Source organism: Podarcis muralis, chromosome 1, assembly GCF_964188315.1.
Source record: "Podarcis muralis chromosome 1, rPodMur119.hap1.1, whole genome shotgun sequence".
In the NCBI taxonomy this organism is placed as follows: domain Eukaryota; kingdom Metazoa; phylum Chordata; class Lepidosauria; order Squamata; family Lacertidae; genus Podarcis; species Podarcis muralis.
In genome coordinates this window covers 62,843,097-62,862,300 of record NC_135655.1, presented here as the reverse complement: position 1 = coordinate 62,862,300, position 19,204 = coordinate 62,843,097, and the positions used below count along the sequence as shown (strand labels likewise).

Below are 19,204 nucleotides of genomic sequence, written 5' to 3'. Positions count from 1 at the left end.
CGAGGTACCACTGTACCAAGATGCTGGAAGATGGTACATTTGAGATTTTCACTAACTTACAGGGAAGTTGCATAGATGGGGGAAGAAACAATTAAAGAGTGCTTTTAAAAAACAACAACATGCATTAGGGGTGCTTGTGACTGATCTTTAACAGCACAATGGAGAATGGGAAACACAACTGAACATATATTCTTCAGAGCATGTGATATTCAGGCTTACAGATCATAACTGCAAATTGCATGGAATACCATGGTAAGCCAATTAAAGTAATGGGATACACTAAATGGTTCCCTGAGGTTGCTTAGAAATTCCAACTGGCAGATCTTCTAGAGACTGCATGCAGCTCAACAGCAATCCACTGAAGTTTTACTCTAGTAAAAGAGGAAGGCAATTTGACCTGATTTTCATTGCACAATGAGACTTGCTTTTGTTAGGTATGGAATCAATATTCACATGCAGCTCTGAGCCACAATACATCATTTTAGGATTTGCAGTGGATTCTTTTAGAATCATATTGCTAGGTTTCTGGTTCAGCCCATACCATTGCCTATTGGTCCATTTGGATGCATCAAAAAACCACAGCTTGACTTGTTTAACACTCTGAATCTGAGCCGACTCATTAACCCTAATTTGTTTATTAACCCCTTCTCATAAATGCAATTTACAAGAAAAACATATATAAAAACGAATACAGCTACATAGCACATGGCTGTGCATTTGCTGTTATAGGGGAAAGTAGGCATATTTAAAATATATGTACCTGTATTTTAGATATTAATTAATATTATCATGGTGAGCTATATAGAACCTAACATAATTCTTGTCCTTTAATCTGTATATGTGGAAGATATTTTTCTGTAGCAATGCAGCAAAAAGGTTGTTTAGTCATGTGGCGTTCCCTTCTTTGGCATTCTGATTTAATTAGTGAAGTAGGAACAATGTGTGGCTAACTTTTTAAAAATGCTACAAATTTGCTGTTTGAAAAAATGTTTACATCTTAATAGCTGCTCTTAGCTTTGCTGAGCGTCCTCTTGGATTATCTTTAATATCCTTAGCTTGGGGAGTGACCACTTTCTTCTGTATTGAGGTCCATCTTGAGTTAGAAGTTCCACTGGACAATTCATCCTCCTCCTCATTCTCTGAAGAATTCTTCTCCACTTGCCTGATCTTCTGCCTGACACTGAGATTGAATTTTTCTGATAAATCTATTCCATGAAGAAACCGCTTTATGATACGATCTTCTAACGAATGGAAAGAAATTGCTACAAGTCGCCCCCCTGGTTTTAGAAACTTCTCGGCTGCCTTTAGCCCCGCAAATAGTTCGTGCAGCTCATTGTTGACAAATATGCGCAAGGCTTGGAACGTTTTGGTAGCAACATGCGTTGGTCTGTGAAGCAAGTCTTTTCGAGCATACAAAGCTGCGTCTGGGAAAGCACCTGTTATGAATAAAAGAGAATGAATTAAATTATAACTCTTCAGTAGCAATGAACTCCCAAATGATCATTCTCTACTCCCCTTTATTTTTACTCTTAACTATATTAGTGCTAGAATTTGTAAATGCTGATATTTAATGGTACTTTTCAACATTTTAGAAGTCTTGTGGCCAGAAGTTAGCGGCCTCCGAATCCTGCAGGTTAATCAAATGTCTTTGGCCAATATAAAAATGCCATCCTTATTTCCATCATTTCTAATCAATGTTAGTGTTACTGGGGCAAACTGAGAAGTGGTCAGAACTGTGAAGTTTTTTTGCCGGGGGGGGGGGGGGTTTCTTAGTATATAGAATTAGGAGATATACTAATAACTTTACTTATTCCCACATAGCACTGTCAATAAATAATCATTGACATCAAAATGTTTTTCTCATATTTCTACACATACATGAGTTAGAAGGACCTAATTCAATATTTTTTTCCCTACTGGAAGACTGAACTCATCAGGCTGTTAGGCAGCCTCCTCTGTCCTATCTGGCATCCTACAGAGTCCATTCAGTGTCAGCTGATGTTCAGGTTTTCTTATGCACGAATATTGAGAATTGATATCACAATCTATTCGTAGGTGAAATATAAATAGATGTTCTGTTTGCATACAAATATTCCCCCCTAAATACTGCCACATTTATCTTTGTTCATCTTTAAACTATCACTTGCTTCCCATCATCATGGTTCAATTGACAAAAAATCAGGTATTTTGATTTGTCTAAACTGACAAGTATGGTATCATTTTCAAAATCTAGATTCAGGTAGTCAGAAGGTTGGTCTGACACAGTCAAAATAAATAATAATAATAATTAAAAAAATTGTCCAGTAGCACCTTGGAGACCAACTAAGTTTGTTCTGGGTATAAGCTTTCGTGTGCATGCACACTTCTTCAGATACACTGAAACAGAAGTCACCAGACCCTTATATATAGTGGGAGGGTGCGGTGGGGTTTTTCTCAGAAGGGTAGTAGGAGATGGGTGATTGACTCAATGGGTATGGTAAACCTGTGGACGACTGTTAACGACTGCATTTAGTCCTACAGGAAAAAGCAAGGGATAGTATGCAGATGACCAAACACTGCTTTAGCATGTGTAGTGAGACAAGAATCCAATATCTCTATTCAGACCAGGTCATTCGTCAACAGGTGTGCATGCACACAAAAGCTTATACCCAGAACAAACTTAAGTTGGTATCTAAGGTGCTACTGGACAATTTTTTAATTTTCAATATCTGTGAGGCAAAATATTTAAGACCCATATTGTTTCAGGCTGTGGCAATCCAAGTTTTTGCACTGCAATAGTGTATTAATTTATATAATAATGCCATGTTTGTATGTAAGAGAAAACATAGCAAGCACTCCCTGCTCTTTTCACTGCTACTCATCTAATTCCAGTTGCTGCAACATTTGAATCTGCTTCCTACATTGTTCTGCCACATTGCCTGTTATGCATCCACACTGGCGCCTCACATCTTTGGAACCAGCAGTGCTGCAGCATGGCTGCTTGAAATGCAGTCTAACCAACCCATAATGGAAGCAGACTTGAACATCACTGCAGCTGTAAAGCCACAATCCCGCAGAAACCATTTCCAATGGCAGCCATGAATCTGAAATAATGTTTAAATTGGTTAAAGGAGCTATAAAATGATGTCCCCTGATCCACGGGTTACGTATTCACCAAAGGTGGTGGCTGTAATCCAGCAGAGCAAATGAACCACATCTGCACAAACAGAGGGATTGCTTTCTTCTAATTTTTTTTGGCAAAGCAGGCCATCCCACCCACCACATCACACACCACTTTGAAATCAAGGGAATGATGGATCTTCAGTCACTCTGCCTTCCAGACTATCCTCTCTGCCCCTTTGGCTCCACAAAACGGATCCTAGGCATTTACATGAAAGCATGTATTGTCATCTTCCACTTGCCTACAAGTTAAAAGCAAATGGAAGAATCAGCTAGGAACTTTTTTTTTGTTAACACACGTTATTTATGATCTTGGATGTATTTATGGCATCCAGTCTCTTGTTTTATGTACTTGGATAGAATAAAGAAACAGACAAAAGGAAAATTCAGCACACTGTGTATAGAAGGCCGACACCTGAGCCAAGTAAAGAGATCTGGGGAAAAAGATATATGGCAAGACATATGTCTCCTTATGTCGAATAAATCTAAAAATATACCTTCATTTATAGGTTAAATCCTTCATCTTAATGAAAAAAGCAATTCTTCCATATTCTGTAAAGCTCACTGTGGTAAGCACTTAAATGAGTAACTATAAACAGTATCAGTGTGGTCAATGCTCTTATGGTATTCTTTGATAAAGATGAAACAATGTGCTTAAAACCTGAATACGAAGGGAAATCTCTCCTTTGTGCACGTCCCTTGTTCCTTAAGAAGAAAATTGTGAAGTCATGCCCTCACAAGCAAGGAACCACTCCTGGGTCTCTCTCTACTTGTGGCCTTCCTAGAAACATCCAGCTGACTACTCATGTAAACTACTCATGTAAACAGAATACTAAACTAGATGGATCCTTGGTTTGATCCACCAGGGTTCTTATGCATTTTGCCTGGCTTGGCAATTCCCATAGGGAAGGAATTGCTTCCTCACACCTCCTTTGGGGCAGCCTAGTTAAGATCAAACCTATCCATTCTGAAGGAAATCAGCCCTGAGTGCTCACTGGAAGGACAGATCGTGAAGCTGAGGCTCCAATACTTTGGCCACATCATGAGAAGAGAAGACTCCCTGGAAAAGACCCTGATGCTGGGAAAGATTGAGGGCACAAGGAGAAGGGGACGACAGAGGACGAGATGGTTGGATAGTGTTCTTGAAGCTACTAGCATGAGTTTGACCAAACTGCGGGAGGCAGTGGAAGACAGGAGTGCCTGGCGTGCTTTGGTCCATGGGGTCACAAAGAGTTGGACATGACTAAACGACTAAACAATAACAACAAAGGTAACATCACCTCTCATCAAGAACATAATCAGTATTGGATTTCATCTGCCTATCACAACTTTAAATTTGAATTACTGAACTGGCAGGTCCAACAACAGATAAAACATCTACAAGGAAAGAACATGCTCTATATCTTGGATCCAGAATAGCTGTTCTACAAATGGTTGTCACTGAAGCTTTCTTGCAGCTAATCGAGCAATGCATGCCCCATGGTGGTCTACAGAGCTGATGGGGATGACATCTAGATTAGCCACCCTGAGCAAGCAAATGAAAAATCAAGGTACAATTTATTCTTAGGAATGAACAGAGTGACTGTGGCAGAAAGCTCATGATAGATTAGATCTTTCTCAGGTAGTCATCTGGACCATCAAGAATGAAATGATGACCGCTTGGTGGCTTGCTGTTACCAATCTACCAGGCGCTTAGTGGATTGAACTGCTCATGCTTGTTTCAACTTAAACACCAGAGCTTGGGAAGAGTCCATAGATGCACCTTTCACATTTTCTTGTTTAGTTTTGTTGGATATTTCTCAATATTTATGTAGCCTGGGGAGGTATACAAAAGAAGCTGATCATGTGCACACTCAACCCTTGTCCTTCCAAGTTTTCATGAACAGCTAGAGGCAGACTAGCTGAGTGGAAGGGTGGTTAATGATGTGGTTCCTGTAAACTTAAAACAGGCTTCTTCAAACACTTCTGAAGCAGCTCCCTCTTGGTTCTACCAAGTAGGATAAATTCCAGCTGGACTCAAACATTCCATCCCTGAGAAAGGTGCTCAGGTTTTAGGAGGCCTTTCTATATTTAGGCCTTTCAGTTCTAGATGTGGATTTTCTATATTTAGGCCTAATATTGGAATGGAAACAGCCCCAGTCTCAATGACTGATGACCTTTGCCAAGACGTACATACCTATCAGTTGTACTAGATCTGTCAGCAGCTTTAAATACCATGATATCCATCTGAATCGCTTAGCAAAAGTGGGACTTTGCTTTAAAATGTTATTCAGGTCCGGGACAGTTGACTGCAAAAGGTGGTGGTGGGAGAACTCTTCTCAACACATTACCCATTGGCCTCTGGCTTCCCCTCAGGGTTCCATCTTACATGAAACCATTCAGAGATTTAGAACTTTCCATCTATAGATACTATTGCCATTGTAAATAAGTGCCCGGGACAGTAATGGACTGGATGTGGGCTACCAAACTGAAGCCTAGTCTAGACAAGACAGGTCTCATGGGTCCATAAGACTGTTGATCCATGATTTAATTAGTGTTCGTTGGGATTTTACTTCCCTTAAGAACACAAAATGTTCTCAATGGAATGCTTTTGCTCACCTTAGGTTGCTGCACCAAATATTCCCATTCCTGGAGATTGTTGACTGGCTATGGGAATATCTTTCTTAGTTACATCATATCTAGACTACTGGAATGCAGCCTACTAGGTTGCCTTTGAAAAAATATCCATAAACTTACAACTGATCCAGAATATGACAGCCGCATTTGTTAATGGGAGCTACCTATCACAAGCATCAGCACTGGCTTCTAGTTTGTTTCGGTCCCCAATTCAAAATTCTATTAATGACCTGTAAAGCCATGCATGATTTGGGCCAGTATATCCAAAGAACTACTTTTTCTTGTATGAACCTACTTGCTTTATTAAGATCATCATCATAGGTTCTCATATCCTATACATAATATCCTTCTGACTGTGACCAGGGAGACCTCATTGTAGTCATGCCAAGGTTCCAGAATTCCCTTCCTAGGAAACCTTGTCTTGGCATTTTGGTGGCTGGCAAAGATCATCCTTCTTAGAAAAGCCTCTGGCTAAGATGCTTTTTCTGCTACAAAGATGTAGTGTCGGTTATAATCATCATCTTTTGCTGCTTTTACAAGGACGTTTTTATAGATTATGCTTTAGCTCACTGTTTTATGCCCCTTAAGTTTTGTAATGTTTGTTTAGTGTTTCATTGTTTTAATAATGATGTTGTAAGCTGTCTTGACTATTCTTGGGAAAAGTAGGTACAAAAATTTTAAATAAATATGTTTATCTCTGCTGGGGTCTGCCAGGAGAAAAAACAACAGAAAGAATTTAGCAGTGTATTCCTTCTATCCTGTTTTAATTGGACTAGCCCAGCCAGGAAGAGATGTATGTTATTTCATTCTTAATCATTTAAACGGAGGAACATTTGTGGATCCGGGGGGTGGGGGGAATCCATCATGTTCTGACCTTTCCACAAAAAAAGAACTGCCAATGGTAGAAAAATCTTGCTTGGTAACAGGCTTTACTACGGATAATAATAGAACAAAATTTGTATGGGAAGCATGCAAAATAATTTCATTCATAAAAAAACCCATGCTTCTGGCAAGATGAATGATTTAAAATCCCAAGGAGAGAAATTATCCTTTTTTAGTTTTGGGATACCCTGATGTTGCTTACACTATTGAAAATCTAATAGATTCACATGTTAAAATGCATTGAAACTTTAAGCTTCAGAATGAAATTAGCAACGTGCAGTGCCTGCCAATGGGCAGCATTCAAGTCCCCTGTGAGAAAGAGTGTGTGGCAGACTTCAAAAATTAATTCTGAGCGGGCACCTGTTTACAGGAATTTCCTGTTGGATCTGAATCACATTTAATAAGTTTCAATGACGCAGCTTATGTCCTTTTGTCTAGGCTTTCTTAATAAATGTGGATGTATATCATATATCCATCTGAAACTCAAGCAATATTACATATTTCAAGACATTAGTTAAGTGTCTGTGAACTTAGATAGATCTGGATAAACTAGATTTACCTACCAAGATTCTTTTTAATTGCCTTTTTGGCCCATAAACTTATGTTCTCATCAAGAGAATCTTAAAGGCTTACATAATCTTACTTGTCTGTGAACAAGTCACAAATCTAAATGAAAGCAAGTGGAAAAAAGTCACGAAAGCTATCAGGTAGCAAGGAACACCAGCCACCAAAAGGAAAGATCAGAAGGAGTTGGGGGAAGAACAGGGCCAATCCTACCATTAGTCGGAGTGAGAACTTGCCTCAGGCAGCAGTTACTAGGGGGCAGTTACCTGAGCCCCCTGGCCATTTCCCTCTGTGTCACTGTGGCATCATACACCCCTAAACTAGCCTGCTGCGCTCAGATATACTGGCAGACATATTTCATTGTCAGAAGTGAAGTAAGATTCAACTGCAAGTCCAGTCAGCTTCTGTACATGGAATGAGGAGACTATTTTGCCCTTTGCCTTAGGCAGTAAAATGGCTTGGTTTGGCCCTGGGGAAGAACACAATAGGTACACTGAGATGTCCAATCTTTTTGTATCATTAGACAACACCTAGATGTTAGCAGATGTATCAGGGCTCATGACTACGACTTGCGAATGAGTAGGATAAAAGACTGTGTCACTAGTCCAGCACAGTAGTTTAGTAGTGACTACTACCCATCTTATATAATCTGACTAATGATTACAAAGGGACGACCTTCCCTTCCACAGGAACAAAGAAAAACAAAATGCAAAACAACTGAGCAACAGCAATAAAGATAAAGAAATCCTGGAGGGCCTGCAGTGCTGAGATTTCTGCCTTTGTAAAAGGCCCATCTGCCCTTGTTTTCGATGTAGGTTTGGGAGTGCTGTCACACCTCGCCCTTACTGTATTGCCCAAAGCGGCGGCAGCACCACACAGACAGAGGGGGCCTGGCAACTCGTAACATCTGGGATTGACTACTAGCAGGCACTGTATAGGGGGCTGCTCCTGAAGACCTGTCAGAGCCTTCAGTTGGTTCAAAAATAAAAATGCATCTGCTCGGCAGCGGAGTGGCATGGATTATGTGAAACAATCTCGTCCCAATTCTGAAATGGCGTCAATGAATTCCTGTGTGTTTTGAGTGCAATTCAGAGTGCTGGCGTTTACCTAGAGAGCCCTATATTTGGGAGAGAGATTTCTCAAGCCCTGTTTGTGCTTTGAATGTACAGTGGTACCTCGGGTTACATATGCTTCAGGTTACATACGCTTCAGGTTACAGACTCCCCTAACCCAGAAATATTACCTCAGGTTAAGAACTTTGCTTCAGGATGAGAAAAGAAATCGCGCAGTGGCGGCGCGGCAGCAGCAGGAGGTCCCATTAGCTAAAGTGGAGCTTCAGGTTAAGAACCGTTTCAGGTTAAGAACGGACGAATTAAGTACTTAAGCCGAGGTACCACTGTATACGGTAGGATTCTTCACTGAGTCCTCCTGCTTGGGGAGTAACTGGAATGCTCCCTCCCTTCCTTCACAGTGCCTGATGCCTACAGCCCTTACCTCTCAGGCACAGGTAAAAACTTTTTATCCAACCAGGCATTTTATAATCCTGTATACAGTTGTATCTTGGTTGTCGAACGCCCTGGAACTCGGACGTTTTGGCTCCCAAACGCTGCAAACCCAGAAGTGATTGTTCCGGTTTGCAAATGTTCTTTTGGAACCCGAAAGTCCGGCGGGGCCAATCAGAAGCTGAGATTTGGTTTCCAAACGTTTTGGAAGTCGAACGGACTTCCAGAACAGATTCTGTTCGACTTCCAAGGTATGACTGTATTGCTGTTTTCAGTACTGGAACTTTACTGCAACTGTTTTACCTTCTCTGTGCAGTCTTTAGCTTTTGCAGTTATGTATGTGTCCGTGGGGTGCGTGGTTTTTACTGTCATTTATTCAAAGCCACTTCAAACAATTCTGAAAAGGTAGCGTACCAATCTATTTAATAATAATAATACACAGCAACAGCACAGGTCTTTCCATTAGCCCTTTGAATGTAAAGTTGAGTTAAAGTTTTACAAGAGAGTTTGCTTCATGTATAAGCACAGAATCAAGTATTGAAAGTTTAAGGGACACCTCCTATTCTGCGATAAATGATCAACCAGCAGATGGCAATGTCCATTCTTCAGTAGTTTTGGATTGCCCAAGTTTCTATAGTCTCTGCACCTTGACAGCCAATAAAACGTTTACCTTAGGCATGATCCCTGCCATTTCATCCTCAGACCATTGTTGGGGCAAATAGGGTAATTGTAAAGGTATTTGTCTGGACAGGTACTTTGTGCTCTGAGAATGCAGGGTTGCTGACTGGGAAGGGGAAAGACATTTTATGTATTACCTTTATATTTCAATGCAAAACCTTTAGAATGGCCTCAGTGTAAAGTGGCACATATCCAAAGTATTCTGCAAATGGTCCTTGCTCTGTATTGTCCTGCCCCAGGGATGATGAAAAGGTTCAGAAAATGTTTTAGCTATCTGGCCAAGAAGTTTGATCTTATGCTGGTGGAACTTTTTCCTGCTTCTTTGCAGAGAAATTATTTATACTGGCAATTTATATACTGCTTAACTACACTTGTCACTAAGTGGTGTACTCAGTACAGACAAAAAATAAATTGAAACCTTAAAATCACAATACAGTTAAAATGCCTACTGGAATAAAAAAGTAGGCACTTGAAGTTCAACAGGATGGGGCCCATAATACCTGAATGCACAGCTCCTAATGGGTACCAGTTGTGCATTTGAGCCATCAGAGACCACTAACAATGACTCCTCCAAAGACCTTAATGACCAGGCAGAATAACGTATCAAAGGGGAGAGGTAAACTTTACAGTTTACCAGGATGGTTTGAACACATTACAGTTGAAATTTATGAAGTCTCTATGGCCATTCCTTAAACGGTGGATGAGTTATAGTAAGGGTAGCACTGCAAACATGCCCCTGTAAAATTTAAGAGGTCTTTTACTGAATCTTGTGAATCATTGTTCTTGCTGTATCAGAGTTGTCACAGTCATGTAACTGTGGACTTAGGAAAAGGCTTAAAGGCAATCTATACCGTCTGACAGCTCATCTATACCACCAAGCATCCTCAAAATTTAACAATTCTAATTACTCACTTTGGTTTGCTCACTGCAATGTGTAACCTTCCAGATAAAACTGTATTGACCACCTGATAGAAACTATAGCGAAGAACTTCTATCCTGGGATACAAAGACAAAACAGCTTTCTCTAGGAGCCAAAGTGCAGTGGCATACATATGCTGTCTGCAAAAAATCTACCGTTGGCACCTTCACTTGCAAGAACCTGAACTAGCACAGGTGAGAAAGTTACTGCCAGAAACCCTAGAAAGCTGTTGCCAGTCAGTGTAGACTGGGCTTGATGGATCAATGGTCTGATACAGTAAAAAGCAGCTTCCTATATTCATTCACAACACTCCTAGGAACATGATGATGGCTGAATTTAGCAAACTGTCACGTGTTCATGTGATGCCTTCTTTGGCCAAATGATACAAAAATGAGAGTGTTCACTCACTCAACTCGTTAAAAACTTCCACAGTGAAATAGTTGAAAGATGGCATTGTTGTGCACTGCAAGTTCTCCATGCACCCAGATAGAGGCAGGCATCACTGTTTGCTCAAGAATCCATAAGAAATGGACCACAACTTATTTGGAAGCTGTTTTTCAGCTGAAGTTCTCAGAAAGGCTTATAAAGTAAATTTAAAAATCAGCATTAATGAGAAGTTATTTTTTTAAAAATGCAGCAAGAAGTTAAAAAACAGAAAGTCTTGGTTAAAGGTTTTTCATGTGGCACCATGAAAAACAAAGATGGCGCTAGGCAAACCTCTCTGGGAAAGTAATTCCAAGGCAAGGTACCAGAACTGAAAAGGACCTGTCTTTGATCAACAGCCACTTTACTTAAGATAGTGGAGGGACTTTGAATAAGTACTCTGAGACCCACCTTAAAAGTCCAGGCAGATTTAAGGAGGAGCAGATGGTCCTTGAGGGACGCGGGTGGTGCTGTGGGTAAAACCTCAGCGCCTAGGACTTGCCGATCGCATGGTCGGTGGTTCGAATCCCCGCGGCGGGGTGCACTCCCGTCGTTCGGTCCCAGCGCCTGCCAACCTAGCAGTTCGAAAGCACCCCCGGGTGCAAGTAGATAAATAGGGACCGCTTACCAACGGGAAGGTAAACGGGGTTCCGTGTGCTGCGCTGGCTCGCCAGATGCAGCTTGTCATGCTGGCCACGTGACCCGGAAGTGTCTGCGGACAGCGCTGGCTCCCGGCCTATAGAGTGAGATGAGCGCACAACCCTAGAGTCTGGCAAGACTGGCCCTTACGGGCAGGGGTAGCTTTACCTTTACCTTTAGATGGTCCTTTAGGAATCTGGAAGGTTTCTGGAAACAGCTGCCAAGATTGTATGCCTCAATAAGCCCTCCCAAATTCACCTTGTTAGCATCAGTGAAATATTTCATTAGTCTGAGCAGTACCTGCCAACCTAGCAGTGTGAAAGCACACTAGTGCAAGTAGATAAATAGGCATCGCTGTGGCGGGAAGGGAAACGGCATTTCCGTGAACTCTGGTTTCCGTCACGGTGTTCTGTTGTGCCAGAAGCGGTTCAGTCATGCTGGTAACATGACCTGGAAAGCTGTCTGTGCACAAATGCCGGCTCCCTCAGTCTGAAAAACAAGATGAGTGTCGAAACCCCATAGTCACTTTTGACTGGACTTAATTGTCCAGGGGTCCTTTACTTTTTAAAATCAGTATCTACCTGTGTGTGCAATGGAAATCCACTTGGGCAACAGGATTTCTGTTTTCCCCCCTCTCCAGCCTCTCATATCCCCCCCCCCCCAAATCTGCTCTGCTGGGTCATCCAATCCTTCAGGGTATATTTTTGGGTGTGCAGATGGCTGCAGTGGGGAGCAGAGAATGGGGAAGACTCAGTGATTATGCCATGTTGGACCGCAACCTATTTCTACCGAATAGAGAAATCAGCTAGTAGACCGTTATTTTACTAGGTGGGCAATTGCTTCTTCTTCCTTCGCAACTACATCCAATTGTGTGAAATTAAGACAGAAGCTTTGTTGTTTCGGGTAACTGAACGCTTCTCAACAATAGCGATAAAACAGATCCTTTGTTTTTGTCATCCAGGGTTTCACCTTGGTAGGCAAAATTAAAAACGTCTTCGTGTAAAGTCTATTATTAAACTAATCAGCATCCAACAATATAAAAAAGATAGAGCATATGGAAAAATAGCTGACATCAGAGCAGGATAGACAGGATTAGATCTTGCATGATTTCAAGTACAAATAGATCCCTCTGGGACTTTGTGGATTAATATTTTCTCTCTCTCAGACACTGCTCGGAATTAATGAGGGTACCTGCAACAATGCTGGCAAGCTGCTGAGTCCTGGTGATGGGGTAGATGCTGCGTGCCTGAACAACTGCTGAAGCTATTTTCTTGGCGTGCCTCTCCTCCCCGTATGTTCTCAGGATGGACGCAAGTGCCTGTTGATCTAAAGCATTCACAACATCAGCAGCGGTGGGCATGTCAGGATACCTACGCACAAGAACAGCCAATTAGTTCACTGACGTCAGCTTTCATTGACAAGGGGTGAAGCTTCACAGCATTGAGACATAAAGTCAAACACACATTCACTGCATGCAAGTGCTTCTGAGATTTCTCAATAAGAGGCAGAGATCATTTTAAAGCAGAAATAGCTCCTATCTTGTAAATCACCTCTTATTAATTCACATGGAGGCTTTCTCCCTCCAACCCTACCTCCTAACATTAATTAGCTATAAAGAGTAGTTGAGATGCCTTTTATCATAAACTTTAACATTATAGCAGTAGCTCAAATAAAATTCGAAAGACAAAACACTGCTAAGGCTGCCTTGGCTTGTATAATGCCAGGAGATGAACTCATTTTATAAGCAGATATTTTTCCAAGACATCACATTGCCTGATCTATTTCCTGATAAAAAAAAGAGAACCTTAATCTCTGTGACCTTTTCCCTCACATCTGGTGTTATGAAAAATGATCTTCTGTGAGGTATTTAACGATCACTTAAAGGTCTCTCAATTCAGAAATGGTCTCTCTTTTAGAAGAAAGGTAGTAGAAACGATCAGCCTGGATAACACTCCCAGAACATAAGGGAGAAACCAGCATTTCTTTCATTTGCCTTTTTGGAATGATGTGAGGGATTTTATGTATCAGCAGCAGCAGAGACTGATTCAGAGTCCTGTGTGCTCATCACAGGCAAGGGATTTTGTTATAAACATTAGACCACCCAAATCCACAAGAAACAGTACAATCAGGTTGTACAATAGTACAAACTTAAGCGAGATTTATTGACCTGAACCAATGTGACAATTTAGACACCAGATAAAAGTTGTGAGGCAAAGAAGTTTGTGTGCTTTAAGATTTTCCCCCAGCACTGTTCCAAAGTGCAGGGGGCGGGGAGGATCTTCAGAATTATAGATCTCCCAGAAACTGCAAAGTAGGAGACCATTGAATCAAAAATTATTATTTGTATTGCTTCTTTATTTGGATTATTTCATTTTACCCCATTAAAAAAACAACCAACCACACACACACTGTTATGAAATTTCAACAGGACTAAAGCATATTTCTTTCTTTCTTTTGGCGGTCAGGGGTTGATTGTGCTTTGAGTGACAGGAAATCTGTCAAGCCCCTTAGCAATCTCATTTAATGGTTAATCATTCTTAAGAGAAATATACATGACTGATTTCAAGTATAATTTATAAGGATCTTGGCTTAGGCTATGCTTTTCCTGGCTATATTAATTTGCATTTGTAATACCACAAACACTCTGCTGATTTTTATATACAGAGCTTCTGGAAATATTTTTTGACTAAAATCTTTAAAAGTGGTCTCTAATGTATTCATTCATTCTATCTGCTCTATCAGTCTGTGCATCAGACACCAAAGTTCTGCCAGTACTGAAGCCATTGGAATTGTACTAGCTCATTGCCATTGTAAACTATAGATGTTCCACTTGGCTCATCTAACAGTAGGCTCAATGCAATACTGATTCTCGAATACTTTTTAATGAAGTGTATTTATTGTTGAAGACACTTGGCAGGTTATACACAGTTGCTATACATTCAGTAAAATGTACAGCCACACAACGTAATACTCCAGTCTTCCACACTGACACTAGTAGGCAACAGTTATCTATGTGGGGCCATTTCATAATGGGCAATGCCTTGAAGTCAGTTTTAATTCAGAAGCTTAAGGAGTTTTTGTTTTTATTGTTTACAATTCCAAGAAACCACCTGGAAGAAAAGCATAATTGATCTAATCAAAAGGAGAGGAAAGATGCTTATATAGGAATTGCCTCATTGGTCATACTCCAGCGAATCTTTTACATACATTTCAGTTCTGTGTTCCATATGGTTTGTTGCTGCTGTCATCAACCATAGTTTCTATTTTAAATGCCAGACTTAAAATCCACGCGTTTGCAAACATTTGTAACAAGCCAATAAGCAAAACAAACACTGGCACTAAGGCCTACACACTGAACATTAGGGAAAGTATTCTGCCATGGGGGGCGGGGAGATGATTTATGGTGTATATGCAGAGGTAAATATGGGGATTTGATCACAGCTCTGCAACATGAAAAGGAAATTAAATTCAGCATGCTAGTGAAAAATTGATTTCTTGTTGAAGAAAGAAATGTTTTATCAATATGTACCTGCCACCATCCATCCTCATGTCCAAAGGACCATCTTTTCTTAGGGAAAAACCTCTTTCTGGAGTATCAAGTTGCATCGAAGAGCAACCAACATCCAAAAGAACTCCATCCAGACTCCCTGGCTGCACTCCAGCCAAGGTTAACAAGGCTTCTGCTTGACTAAACTGTCCAAGAAGAGCTTGGATTTGTTGCCTACAAGAAAAAAAGAAGAGAAAATAATATATATATAGTTAGCAGAAGGATAGCAATGTTTAACTTAATTTCCTCCTGGATCCCTATGCATATAATCAGCAACTCCTTCATCCGAAGTCAGCAGCACTGTGACTGGGATGTCTACTCTCATTGCAATCTGGTATGCTTACTTGGATAAGAACCTAACAGAAGTTCAAAAACTGTTTAAGTCTTTGTTCTACCAATGAAAAAATTAAAATGCAACACTAGTGCCCTATGATATAAAACATGGGTATGCAAACTAAGGCCTGGGGGCCGGATCCGGCCCAATCGCCTTCTAAATCCAGCCCGCGGACGGTCTGGGAATCAGCATGTTTTTACATGAGTAGAATGTGTGCTTTTATTTAAAATGCATCTCTGGGTTATTTGTGGGGCATAGGAATTCGTTCATTTTTCTCTCTCTTCAAAATATAGTCCGTCCGCCCCCCCCCCCCAAGGTCTGAGGGACAGTGGACTGGCCCCCCTAATATTAGATAGTCCCATGGCCTGCAAGAAGATCAAACCTATCCATTCTTAAGGAAATCAGCCCTGAGTGTTCACTGGAAGGACAGATCATGAAGCTGAGGCTCCAATACTTTAGCCACCTCATGAGAAGAGAAGACTCCCTGGAAAAGACCCTGATGTTGCGAAAGATGGAGGGCACAAGGAGAAGGGGACGGCAAAGGACAAGATGGTTGGATAGTGTTCTTGAAGCTACCAGCATGTGTTTGACCAAACTGCGGGAGGCAGTGGAAGACAGAAGTGCCTGGCATGCTCTGGTCCATGGGGTCACGAAGAGTCAGACACGACTAAACAACAACAATATAAAATAAGACCACAGATGGCTGCTTTATGTGTCAAAATAGATGGGTGTGTAACTTTTTTTTAGTTCTAAAAAAGGAAATTAAACTCAGAGTTGCTGTTTGATATCTTAAATCCACCCTGTTGCTTTATTCAAAGCACAGCTCTTGCAACATCAAGAGAAACAGTGATTGTCCCAAGCGAACACATTGCTTCCTCAACTGGTGCACACATTTTGTCAAGATCACCAAGGTGAATGAAATAACTCCCAGAGGTACACAATGAACCTAACCACCAAAGGTCTACTCATAAATTAACAGCCTTGCTACTGCTGCCAGATCAATACCTGAATGAGACTACGTGGAGGCATTTTTCAACCAATTAATTGAGAAGTTGGGTGTGTGGGAAGGAAATTGGATTGAATGATGTGGTGTTCAGGGGCCTGTCAGAATGTGTCAGGGGGTACAAGTGTCAATTAGGGATGGACAAGCAAGTGAAAGGTATGTCCAACAGAAATAGAGCACAACTTTTCATTCTCAAGGTGTCTTGTTATCATTTCCCATTTATTTAGTTTAAAAAGACTATGTTCCACCCCACACAGAGGAAAACTAGACTGATCTGTGTCTGGTTAAGAAAATCTGATGACATCTAAGCTCTGAAAAAAGTAAAATGGATGTGCAGCAATTCAAGGTCCTTAGCACATTATTATTTTTCCATAATTCACCCCTTTCCCCAGAAGACTCATAAAATCCTTGAGTAGTAGTATTTCTACTTTTCAATTGGGAAACTGTATGAGACAAAGGATGCAATTTTAAGTGAGCTGTCCAAGGATGAATAGTAATGATGATAAAATTGGATTGGCATTTAGGAAATTCACAACCCAAGGGTTTATAACTTCAAACATTGACTTTATCATAACCATCTTAGATATCCACACACACACACACACACACACACACACACACACACACAATTTTTTTGTCCCTCGCCACTTTCCCCCTCCATTTTGCATAGCATCCACACTTGAATGGCCTTCTAACTGCTATCTGAAATATTCAACTGATTCTTTTGCATTCCTTTCCTTTGCCTTTGTTCCTAATTCCTTTGCATTAGGGCTTCTTCATTTTAAAGAAATATTTTAAACAAATTGCTGTTAAAATGTCAGTTGCTCCCGCTTTAACTGCCTGTTGTGTAAAAGCCACAGAAATAAAGTGGGGACGGGGACAGGTCTTTGCACCTACAATCACTTTCACAGCTATTGTTCGGCAGTTCATAGCAAGGGTAGGTAATTCCCAAATCACAGCATTCTATTCATGTCACTTGCTGCTTAATCTTAGCAGTTAACTGCCGGCTGCCAACACTAGCAACCCAAAGTGTTTCGCTTAATGTAAGGAACATGCCAAAAGTCAATGCTTTCAAAAAGAAGCTTATTTCCAAACTTCAAACAGAAAGGTCTATTTACAGATTCAGCTTTTTTCCGTGAGATAGTTAACATGTATGCGTACAAGTGACAATTTGCATGGACACTCGCTTGGAAAGGGGCTCAGTCAGCTGTTATATAGCGATTACTCTCAAAAGCTAGCAATTCAGGATGGGGTTGAACAGGGCTAAAACTTCTACAGCCATTGACTTTCTGACACAGCAGCTCCAATTATTATTTTTATTGAATAAAGACCAAGCCCTTGGGGGGGGGCAGGGAATGTTTTTAAAAATTGGGAGGAGAAACTGGCACAGAAAGAAAGCTAAGAGTACATGGTTTGGGGTTTTTTTGGGGTGGGGAGGGGAGAGTCCCATCGACTGCAAGAAGATCAAACCTATCCATTCTTAAGGAAATCAGCCCGGAGTGCTCACTGGAAGGACAGATCGTGAAGCTGAGACACCAATACTTTGGCCACCTCATGAGAAGAGAAGACTCCCTGGAAAAGACCCTGATGTTGGGAAAGATAGAGGGCACAAGGAGAAGGGGACGACAGAGGACCAGATGGTTGGACAGTGTTCTCGAAGCTACCAGCATGAGTTTGACCAAACTGCGGGAGGCAGTGGAAGACAGGAGTGGCTGGCGTGTTCTGGTTCATGGGGTCACAAAGAGTCGGACATGACTAAATGACTAAACAACAACAACAAACGGGGGAAAGCAACTGGGTTGATTTTCAGTGATACATGTGTGTGTGTGTGTGTGTGTGTGTGTGTGTGTGTGTGTGTAGGGGGTTTGTCTTCTAGTGATAGTGCACAAGCAACCAGCCACTTATTTCCCGATAAATGGTGAGAGTAGGGGATGATTTGCAAAGAAGTGAGGGGGAGTTAACCCTTTCCCTGTCCAATGTTTTCTCCTCAGCCAGAGTTTTTCACCCATATCTGTGATGGGGCTAGAATCTAAACTGTGCAAAATTATTTGGGAAGGATATGTTGCAAAGCAACAAAAAAAAGGGGGGGTAGGGAGGGACAGGCCCACCACTTCCCAACTGCAAATGCCCCTTCTTCACCCCAAAGCAGCAGCCATTCCAGTTTAATGTTATAATGGGGCCCTCATAACTTGTAGTTCTAGCACCAGAGAAACACTCAAGTGGAATGTTCCTCTAGGTGCATTCACTTCAACTGGTTTTCCATTGTTACTGATGTTCACAGAAGAAGGTATTAACAGGCACCAGAAAACATGGTCTTTAGATTCAGCATTGTTAAGGGAACATTGAAAGAAGGTTCAAGAGAATTCTCATCCAGGTTTGTCAGAACTCAGTTCAAGTAGCCAATAGAAAGAAGACTTAACCAAAACATTGCTTGATACTATGGATATGGGGATGACCAGAAAGAGAACTGTATTTAGGACACCCTGGGATACTATTCAAGGTACCAAGTAATCCAACTGTTTCAGTCACTACTGCTGAGCTTTTAAGCTGTCAGCTGGAACAGATCTGGTTGCAGACGTTAAGTTTCCCATTTGTCTGGGAAACTTTCAGGAAAGCTGCATTGACTTCTTGAACAAAACTACAGCTTTCTTGGCCAATTTTTTTTTTAATCTCAAGAGCTCTGTGTGTGTGTGTGTGTGTGTGTGAGAGAGAGAGAGAGAGAGAGAGAGAGAGAGAGAGAGAGAGAGAGAGAGAGATTTGGACAGAAAGACACGCATCAGTACCTCCCCTGCCCCACTTTGCTACCCAGCATCAAAAGTGTTTTTTATATAGGGGATTTTTGCACTGGTGTTATGCCATAAACACCAGCTGAGAGATTTCTGGTGACAACATATAGACCTGATGGCAGCAACCCAAAGCAACTAATGGTCATTCAGAG

At 41.2% G+C, this 19,204-nt stretch overlaps 1 protein-coding gene across 8 annotated transcripts in view; it reads right to left on the bottom strand.

The window, feature by feature from the left end:
• Positions 1-619: 619 nt before the first annotated feature.
• METTL15 (methyltransferase 15, mitochondrial 12S rRNA N4-cytidine) overlaps positions 620-19,204 on the bottom strand; it is a 98,525-nt gene continuing 79,940 nt past the window's right edge. For 7 of the 8 annotated variants that reach the window (XM_077929813.1, XM_077929803.1, XM_077929817.1 and 4 more), the window contains 3 exons: positions 14,912-15,103; positions 12,574-12,752; positions 620-1,436 (listed from right to left, as the gene is read on the bottom strand). In XM_077929813.1, the coding sequence (XP_077785939.1) occupies positions 991-1,436; positions 12,574-12,752; positions 14,912-15,103 (817 nt within the window). In that variant the 3' untranslated portion in view covers positions 620-990. The remainder of the gene's footprint in view (positions 1,437-12,573; positions 12,753-14,911; positions 15,104-19,204) is intronic. The other variant, XM_077929822.1, reaches the window with a different exon arrangement.